The following is a 10,573-nucleotide window of genomic DNA, read 5'->3' on the forward strand; positions in this document are numbered from 1 at the left end:
GGCAGTGCTACGCTGGCTAGCACTACTGAAGAAAGAGACTTGGGGGTCTCCAAGTCACCCCTGATAAACTTCCCCCAGGATCTGGGGGAACGTTTGTTCACCAGAGCACCCCAAGGGATGACGAGGTCGAATGGTCATAAACTACTGTGAGACCGTTTCAGGCTGGACATAAGGAAGAATTTCTTTACTGTCCGTGCCCCCAAGGTCTGGAACAGCCTGCCATTGGAGGTGGTTCAAGTACCTACACTGAACACCTTCAAGAGTAAATTGGATGCTTATCTTGCTGGGATCCTATGACCCCAGCTGACTTCCTGCCCTTTGGGTGGGGGGCTGGACTCGATGATCTTCTGAGGTCCCTTCCAGCCCAAATGTCTATGAAGTCTATGAAGGCTTCCCCTGGGTCCTACTGCCCCTGGTTCCTGAAATCTTTGACAGGAACCAAGGACAGATAAATTTTAATTTTCAAAATTTTTTCAGGGGCCCCGCAGGTTGGATCTGGCCCACAGGCCATATTTTGCCCACCCCTCCACTAGAAACAGGACTAACCTCATGTCACAGACACCGTTAGTGGCCATAACATGACAGATTTCCTTCTTGTGCTACCATACTAGCTCCAAATTCAAAACAATCTTTCAAAGGAGAAAAGTTCAGTAAGCAATAATATTATATGCAGTTTTAATCCACACATATGACATGCTACAAATATTATGGAATATTTTAGTTTTTCATTGAGCTAGTCTTGCAACAATAAACAAAAAAGACTTACATAGTTTATGTATGTAAACTATACATACTTTAAATTCCCCTCTTGAAATACTTTCAGTTTTAATACTCATATGTTTCTTAAAATGTAATTAAGTGCAACCCTATGAGGCCATAGGATTTCCTAGAGAGGCCCTTGACCAGTAGAAAATTCAAAGTAACCTAGCTTTCATAGTGCCACATACTGCCTAGCAGCAACTTTGGCAGAAGGTTGAAGAATATATTATCAGTATGGGTAATTCAAAGGGACCAGGTATGAGAAATATGATCCAGATCTTGTTCTCACTAGAGTCAGTAGCAAAATTCCCATTAACTTCAATAGGAGAGGAAACAGGATCTATGAGATTTGTTTAAAATATATTGAAATACTTTCCTGAAATAAGCAAATACCACCTTACGAATTTTAAAGAAAATTTACAAGCTCTATTCTGACATAACAAGAATGTCACTGATGCCTAAATGCATGGAAGTCATTGTCATATATGTGGCAGAATACCATCTGTCTCTCCCTAAACTCTGCTATCTGACAATTTGGTTACCATGGTTACCCTGGTAGGGGTACAGGGTCGTGGCCAGCAGGGACTCTATGGATTCGGGCCAGATCCCCCCTCTCCCTGCTGGTGCAGTCCAGCCCAGCTCTGCAGACCCCTGCCAACCTGCGCCCTGCTCTGGGCCCCATCAGTGCTGGCCCTGGGTCATTGGTCCCAAGACATTGGGACATTGGTCCCAAGATGGTGACCAGGGGGCGGGGCACCTGTCAAAGGGTGGGGCTACCCATAGGCCCTCAACAGCTGGCCAAAACTGGTTTAGTGGCCCTCCGCCCCAAATAATTGCCCACCCCCGTTCTAGTGGGATGTGTGCACATCACAAAAGTCAGCACCACAATTAGTACTAATTCTCATTGTCTTTTAGAATCTCAGCAAAGAGGTCAGAAATGAATAAATGTGGAAACTGTGTTTTCTGTATCAGTGCGAGGTTCTCAGACATTTGGAACATGGGGAAAGCTTGAGAGGAAAAAATGTTAATGGTCTGCTAATGTTTGCAAAGAGTGAGGAGAATGATATAAGAATAGATTTGTTCACCTGACATCAATCCTGGGTAAAATAGTAGAACCACTGATGCAGGACTTGACTAATAAAGTATTAAAGGAGATTATTATAATGAATGCCACTATTGAAAGGGTTGACTGGTCTGCCCCATCTCTTCAGGTAACACTGAGTTGTAACCTGAGCTGGATACATTCCTGAGGGAGGGGGGAAACCTTTTCCCTCTGCCTATGTGACTAGTATCACATACCTGGGTGGGGGGGCTTAAGCTCCCTATTGTTCTGAGCAATGCCAACCTGACTGGGAGGGGGCTAAAGACCCTGCCAGTCTACCTGGCATCCAGTGATGCTTTCAAATTGGTTGGCTGGCAGCCAACAGTTGCTGGCCTTCATTGTACCAAGTACATGAGGTCATAAGGGCTATATAAGTGAAAGACTGCCCAGGAGGAGGGGGAGTAGTAATGATGAAAACTCAGAGAGAAGCTGGTCCATCTGAAACTTTCTCTCTCTCTTGAAACTCATACTCAGTGAATTGCCTGCCGTCAGAGGAAATCTCCACCTGCCTCTGGATGATACTTATGAGTAAGCTATTTGAGATCTAACTAGTAACAGTAACACAGATGTGTAATCAAAAGCTACTATGCCACTGTTTGCTCTAAGGCATTTCTCTGATATTGCTGTACCCTGTACCCTATTCCAAACCTACTCCTGCTAACAAATAAAGTTCTCCTTTGTACCTAGCATGGGAGACTTATTGGGAGAGGGTCTAAACTATGCCTTGGGGTCCCTTTGGTTTGGCTGACTAAGGGAGACCACTATTTGTGCTTCAGACAGAGGGAAGCACCCCAAGTTCTTGCCATGGGTCAAGTACCCTCAAGGACTACCTGACCTGTGTGTCCCAAGGGGTACAGGTCCCATGATCAGTCCAGACTCTGGGTGGTGGCAGCATTACCCGCAGGCAAGTGGGTGTGCTCCAGGAAGGGGGTTGGCCAGACACGAGGGGCCCCAGGGTGGCACGCAGAGCCTGGAAGGTGGTCAGGTGCAGTGAGGTGGGTGCCTCAATGCAGGAGCAGCCCCTACTGGCCCGCCACAATATACTTAAGAAATATTTTTGAGTAGATATTTGAGAAAATAAAGTTGTAAATGATGATAAAATATTCTTTTGTTGGTGCTTATTTACTTGTCTATGTTATAATCAGTTTGAAGGAGACTGAAAAACAAACGAAAATAGAACTCTTAACAGATCCACTCGTAAAGGCTGCTAGGCCACCTTTACAATCCATAGAAAACTGGCAAAGTTACCAGTAAGTTACTTCTAAAACTCCTTGCTAGTGTAACAGCTGCCCAGCTGCAGAGACAGCAGGCTGGGCAGGGAATCAATGCTAGAGCCTTTGCAGAAAGAGCAGGAAGGGGCTTGCATGCGGGAGCTCTGAAAAGGTGCAAGCCTAAAAGTATGCATGCTGCTGACTAGATTGCCAGCACAACAGAGGGGTCTGGTTGGCTGCATCAGGGATATCAACACAGCAGATGGTGGGAAATTGGGAGGGGGGGGGAGGGAAGGAGATGTTTGCCAACTTGAGGGAGAGGATTGGGACAGTCTCTCAACCCAGCAAGGGGACTGAAAGCCTGCTCCAGAGAGCCAACACACCAGGAAAGATGGGCAGCCTGTGGTGCACATTAAGAAGCTGAGTCCTGCATCTTGGACAGGAGCTGTGCAAACTCAGGACTCAGGTTCCCCCGGGAAAGGGGAGGGGGGAGTCTGTGCTTGCAGCTGAGTCGGAGCCATGGGAGAGTTTAGGCTGCAGGAACAGGGGACAGTCTCTATTAAGCAGCCCTAGTTTCACAAGGAAAGGGAACGTAAGGCAGCATTTAACCTTATTATTCTTGTAAGAAGTTTGTTTACAGGGAAGGAATCATCCTGCTGCCATCTGGACAGAGGTTTCTGTTTGAGAGACACCCTGGGACTGTGCACCCTACTCCTCAGATGCCTGTAGGGGCTGTGCACTGCCATCTGGTGACCACTCATAGCAATAGCAGTGTTGCCATTTATTTTTATGATGTGAACTGAATTTATTATTGTGAACTGAATTCCTAGTAGAACTAAGGCTTAGAGTCTATAATCTGTGAATGGACATATATTGATAGGGCTGTTGTATGTGGGCTCACATGTTGGATGGACTATTCCTTAATGTTGGGTTTATAAATAATATTTTAGTTATGGGTTTTAATGGGTGTTGTTGAACCGTGTAATGCATATATGTATATATATGTATTATATTTGTTATTAATCTTTTCTCTTCTTTTCTCTAAATAGTTATAGCTAAAAACAAAGACCCCTACCTGTTACTTAGGCTGGAGTGGAGTCTTGGGAAGGTGAGAAGGAGGAACACGCTTTTTTTTTTGGCAGGACACCTCAGCCAGCCAAGCTGCCTCTGGGAGAGCCCAAAACTATTGACACCCTGAGGATCTTGAATCTGGTATAGCGCCTGGCCCTGGTGCTGGGGGAGGGTTACACTAGCATGGAAATATTCTCAGCTCTCTTCCACAAGAAGTGCAGCAATCTAATTTTGAAATTGGATGCACCAAGCCTGCAATGAGTTCCACACAGGTAAACAGTCTCACCTGCATATAGCCACAGGGAAGTCACAATAGCTCCACCCTGTAGAACTGGGACCTGAACAATGACAGAATTTAGCATCAGTTTTGCTGGCCTTTTGCCAGGTACAAAGTTTTAAAATCAGCCTATATGACATGCCGTCTGTCAGCAATTAGAGGTCTATGTCTTTTTCATTTCTAATCTCTTCTTATTTTAATATGATCCTAAAATCAAATTTGGGGGTATGCTGAATTTTCTACAGTGTTTAATTTCCTGTAGCCCCCATTTTGGAAGCACAGATTTCTTTGCCCTAGTAGAAGTGATATTAAAAAAAAAATTGTCATTCCTGGATGGAAACATGTGGGTTAGGACCATACTGAAAGGCTACAAGACTAGTAATCTTACTTTAAATTTCCCAATTTTGTGAGCCTCAGCAAATTATATTTATACAAATCTCTTTCATACCAGGTTTCAGGAGAATAATAACAGCCACATAATCATGTTAATAATTGTAAATTTGCCCTCATACTAACCTTGTTAGCAGCATTAAAGAAGTCATTGGCCTCTTGTAACAATTTTTTCCTTTCCTCCATGTGACCGCACACCTCTTCTTGCAAAAGAGTTATTTTCTGATTTGAAAGCTTCAGGTGCTCTTTTTCTGCATAATCCTCTGAAAGCAGAATCTTGAGTGCTTCAGCTTGTAATTGTTCCACAGTAAAATTCCATTCCTAAAAGAAAGACTGTTGATTTAATCAATTCCATGTAGTTAAAATGAGATGAAGAAAAATTTTGTACTGTAACATATACTCAATGGCAAATACAATCATTTCAAATTTATGCAACTCAAAGTTATGGCAAAATGAAAGAGAATTTTTTTCAGATAGCTTCTAAGTAAAGTGCTTTAATGAATGACAAAATTGCCAGAGGACCTGATACACACACGTTCCACATGTTTGATGACCATGGTAGTGCCATAGGCAAAAAGCACATAGACTATAGCAGAGGTTCCCAACCATCGAAGGGGTGGCTGCTGGGTCATGGCATGGGCCCTCCACTCAGATCCCTGCCTTTCTGCCTGGGCAAGCGGCTTCCACTGCCAGCAGTCACATGTGGGTTTAAAGCGGGGTGGTGGGGCAGTCCTGGAAGGGAAGCAGCCAGCTCTGTGCAGTCTGTCCCGATACCATGCTGGTCTGCAGGATAAAAACGGTTGGGAGCCACCGGACTATAGTATAAACATTGCATGAACTGGTCTGAATAAAAGAAAAAAGTATCTTCAACCATATAATAATCTATTATTTTGAAGGTGTGGATAAATGAATTTACCACCTAAGCCCCTTTGGTTCAGACCACATTGCCATTTGTAGGAGGCCTCTTTCTCTTTGGGCACCTGCACACATGCCCAATGCCTGCTCCAACACGTCTTAGTTAGCACACATTGGGGCAGACTTAATTAACTGAGTCTGCTGAAGCATGCTAATTAACACACTCCAGCTGCCTCAGCCTCATGTGTATTCAGTGTCCCCACACTTCAAAGGGTGGCAGGGTTGCTTTAACTAAATCTCATTGAACAAGCAGTAGTTAAAGCACCCCTGCAGCCTTATTGAAGTGCGAGACACTGAATACAGGAGATGCTGTGGGCACTTTAATTACAGCGGCTCCTGAGAGCCGCTGTAATTAAAGCACCACTCTTCCCCCACCCTGAAGCATGTGTAAAGATGCCTTTTGGGCCTACCATCCAAGTAAGGACAAAATGAACTAATTCCTTGATGTTTGCATCTCATACTTCCATGCCATATAGCAAGGTATGTATAAACTGTTTTTGCTATGAGATTTTAGGATGCTTCTCTTTATCATGAGTTTGGATGGACTACATCTCATACTTCTCCAGAATGTCTTTACCAATGTTTCCCTAACTTCTTCTACAAATATCCATGCCAGTTCAAGGCGTTTCTTCATACCACCTCACCAGCAGCCTCCTTAGCTTGAATGGAAAAGCATTTTGAGACAGATGTGGTAGGACAAGGAAGAAGGGAAAGTTACATATTAAAATCTCAGGACTTGCAGCCAGAAAAAGTCATTAAAATAGATTTGCAGGGGTCCTCAGATTTCCTTTATCTGGCCATGACAATGCTCTCAACTTTTTCTCCTTTTCACCCTCCAGGTAGATTCCTTGAGCTTCTTCTTTAAAGCAGTGTTTCTCAACCTTTTAAGTAGCAAGTACCCACTAACTTCAGAAAATTTTAGTAAGTACCCGAACACTCAATTTTCCAGGGGATTTTATATTTACAGACTAATGTGTGCCATCTGTTGGAAGAAAGGCTGTGTATATAAGGCCGTGATATAACAGATGTCTGATCTGGTGTGGGTAGGGTTGCCATCTTTTACACCAGGGGTGCACAACTCAAGTATGTACCTGGGCTACAGGTGATGTTGGCCAAAGCTAGGGGGCTGAACCCAGTGCTGTGCAAAGTGTGACATGCCAAATTCTTACTGGGGAATTTACTGGGCACCAAATTTTTTGCCAGAGTTTTGAGAGGAGGAAGGGGCAAGAGAGAGAGGAAAAGCAGGCAAGAGAGAGAGGAAAAGAGGCTGAGAGAGAGTGTTGGGGTACCCATGTACTCCCTGAATGGGTCTCACGTACCCACACAGGTTGAGAAACTGTGCTTTAAAGGACCAAATTTAGAAGTGATGGTTAAGTTGAGATACATTACTTCTTCTACAACCTCTTAAATCTTCTTCTGAAAGAGGAAATTCAATGGTATGGAATTCAAAATTAGACCAGCTTATAAATCACCTCTGAACCTGGCCCACTAACTTGTATCTCATTACTGCATTTATGAACCTCCAATTGGCCCACAGTTCCTTCTTTTCCATAACCTTCAGTACCTTTCTTACACCTCTTCCTTCTCCACAAATGTTACTTAAACTTAATTTCCTCCCCCTATTCCCATAAAGCTTGTGGCTTTCAACTTTACTTTCCAAAGAAGTATAGACATTGGTTATACAGTGAAGTTACACTGATTGGCAAACTGACTTATGAATTTAAATCCATTTGAATACCACTATAGCTAAATCAGAAGAAATCCCTGGGTGGACAAATATATTTGTTTAGAAATATTTATATTGGTTTAGCTTGTGCCTGAAAGTTTTCTGATGCACTGCAGATCCCCACAAAGAAAACAATAAGAGTGCCCACACAAGGCTTAGTGCAACGCAGTTTTGTCACGTAGACAAAGGCTTTGTTAAAATTTTTCTGCCTATGGTAAATTGTCTTATTTTTACCTTAATTCCCACTGTCTTTTTAAATTTAAAAGGAGTGTTTTAGCTTTCATAATATGCAGTATAAAATGAAAGAAATTTCTTTTAAAGAATCAGCTAAAAATGTCCCTCCACTCCTTCCTGTCTTACTATTATTGTTCTCTATTTTTAATGACCAATCAAGGAAAAAAATTAAAATAATAAAACCATTATTTTGTCTACTGTTGTTCCTGTCAACCCTGCCAACGTTTAACATTGGAAATGTATTATGTTATTCAAAACAAAATGAATATCTATTATTATGCTGCTAATTTTCATGCCCTAACTAGCATCTTTCCACTACTTGTTCTGCTAATTAATTAAATACATTTTGAAATAAGAAATGAGACAGTTTTAACTTAACAAGTTTCCTTCTATTCCAAGGCAAAGAGAAGGCAGTTTGAGTAGAAAACTATTTTAAAATATGATAAAGAAAAATTTCTCAAAATACTAAAGCATAGAAATGGTTCAGTGTGAGTGGCATGTGGCTCTTTTTTTCCCCAAAGGTTGCTATAAAAAAATTGGCAATTGGCTTTCTCCCTAAGTTTTATGTATTTATTTTTATTGAAAGTATGCTATGTGCTCTTCACAAGTTTTGTCAGCCAAAGTTTTGTTAGCCTACAGCAGCTGACAGGATTGTGCCAAGAGAACACATGTACACGTCTGTGTTCAGGGGCGATGTGTAGGGGGTGCACCCCCTACAAAAAGGTGGCACTGCCGCCTGCAGGTGGTTGCTGCTTGCTTGTGGGCAGTCTGCAATTGCTGCTGGCTGCTGCTGCCAGCAGCACCTGCAGGTGGTTGCCACCCCCTGACTGGCGCTTGCCAGGCCCTCCTGCCGACAGCGCCAGCAGCATCTGTGGGACCTCTGTGCTTACCACCGCAGTGCTCTCACCGCTGCCAGCGCAGCCATGCCCCCCCAGCTGCCAGGGGCACACATCATTCATGCCTGTGTTTGTGCTAGCACCATACATCCTTACTACAAGCACCTGTGTCAACTGATGAAATGCATGTGGCTAGGCATCCCAGTGGCTCCTGTGGAACTATCCAATATAATACACTGTGGGATGTGGGAGAGATGCATTATGGCATGTTGGTGACATAGTGAGGGAATTGTAAGTGCTCTGGCCCAACATCTCACAATGTCATTCTCTTTGCATCTTTTCCCCTTCCAGTAATTTTCATGGTATTGTTTGGAAGCACAGAATCCCTCATGTTTTCTCTCCTTTCCAATTAACATGAGGATTGCAAAGAAGTTACATCCGGAGAGTGAGTCCATGACACAAAAAGGGCTGCACATTTCTTTTGTATTTGCATCGTGTGAACATTAGGATTGCATAATGTGTAAGCTGGTACAATGTGCATGCAGCAGGAGTACCCAAGCAAAATTAATTATACTGCATGTGACAGGGCTGAATGGGTACTAAGCAGGCCACACCTGAAAGATGTAGCCTCAGGGTGAGGTACCCTCGGAAACATAACTAATGGAGAAAATACCAGCCAACTGTAGGAAGTAATACTTAATTACTTCCTACACTAGTTGTGAATAGCTATTCTACATTGCTAAAATGTTGCTAAGCAAAAAGTCAGGATGAATGTGACAATTGTGTTTCCACATGAGTAACCCCATAAGAGTATGTGTTAGGCAATGCCCTTGGTCTTGGTTACCTAACAGAACCAGTGTAATGGCAAAATTGAAGTGTCTGAAGAAATGATTCATTGAACAGGCTTGACTGACACCTCCTCACTGGACATCCAAATAGTTGTGTTCTTGCTGAACTAATATGCCATGATACTGACTGATATGCAGTTATATTGGCTGTTCTCAATAAAGATATTGTAGAATACCTGCTCTGAGTACACATTTCCTGAATTCCTTCCCCTTGGGAAGCCAAGACCAAAACATAAGCAAGTGATCAGACATGGCAGGCTGCTTCAGGCATTTTCTGTCCACAAAACAACTTTAAGAACCATTTCTGGCTTGAGAAATTAGCACTGGAGTGGTGGAATTGCACTGGGATCCAAGTCTGGAATCATCTACAGTAGCTGCAAGACTTTCAAATACAATAAGTAATATTTCTAGGGCTCTGTGCTTTTCTTTTGACTCTCAAACATTAAGATACAAGAATGAGACTTGTTATGGGAGCTGCCAGTGTCAAGTGGCTGTCAACCGGTGGGGGAAGTTCACAGCTGAGGCCACTCCCATCAGCCACAAAATTGTGTTTTGGGCAGAAGATAAAGGGGTTTAAGGTGCTTGGGTGGAACAACAGTGGGAGGGGACAAAAGATGGGATGCATATTCCAGTTTTGTCGCCACCCCCACTACCTTGCATTGCCATACATTATTACGAAGGGGTACTTCTGCATGGTGATGCAGTTACCAGTAGAACACAGGGAGCAGTTCAAAGACATTAACACTGGCAAGTTGGAAAATTGAAGCTCTTAGATAAAAGCCCCAAAAAGCCCCACTGAAGTGCACGATCTATACAGATGTTGGGCTACCTGGGTCAAACTGATGCATTTCCTGTTCCAGTAAAGTGCACTTTTTTGTTTCATGTCTGTCAGCAGCCATCCATAAAGCTGGAATGCAAGACTATGTGGAGCTGTTCCAAAAGCTGCAAGCAAGGATATTCTTCTCTTCCTGCCCCATTCACACTGGAGGTATTGAAATAACGATAGTCTTCTCAGGGACCCAGTCTAATCCTTGCTTCCTTTGTTCATGAAATTATATACCAATAATATGCACAGCAGCGGGGAGAGTCTTAACTATTGACTTAGCAGGCACAGGAAGACTACTGACCTTAGAATCAATCATAGAATCAATGAGTCGGAAGGGACCAAGACAGATCATCTAGTCCGACCCCCTGCCATGGGCAG

At 43.2% G+C, this 10,573-nt stretch overlaps 1 protein-coding gene across 1 annotated transcript in view; it reads right to left on the reverse strand.

Annotated features, from left to right (window-relative positions):
- The window catches only part of CCDC141 (coiled-coil domain containing 141), a 238,619-nt gene that overhangs the window by 96,601 nt on the left and 131,445 nt on the right, over positions 1 to 10,573 (reverse strand). The window contains exon 7 of the mRNA XM_019523028.1: positions 4,937 to 5,131. Within this exon, the coding sequence (XP_019378573.1) occupies positions 4,937 to 5,131 (195 nt within the window). The remainder of the gene's footprint in view (positions 1 to 4,936; positions 5,132 to 10,573) is intronic.

Source organism: Gavialis gangeticus, unplaced genomic scaffold, assembly GCF_001723915.1.
Source record: "Gavialis gangeticus isolate Ggan-Ray unplaced genomic scaffold, GavGan_comp1, whole genome shotgun sequence".
In the NCBI taxonomy this organism is placed as follows: domain Eukaryota; kingdom Metazoa; phylum Chordata; order Crocodylia; family Gavialidae; genus Gavialis; species Gavialis gangeticus.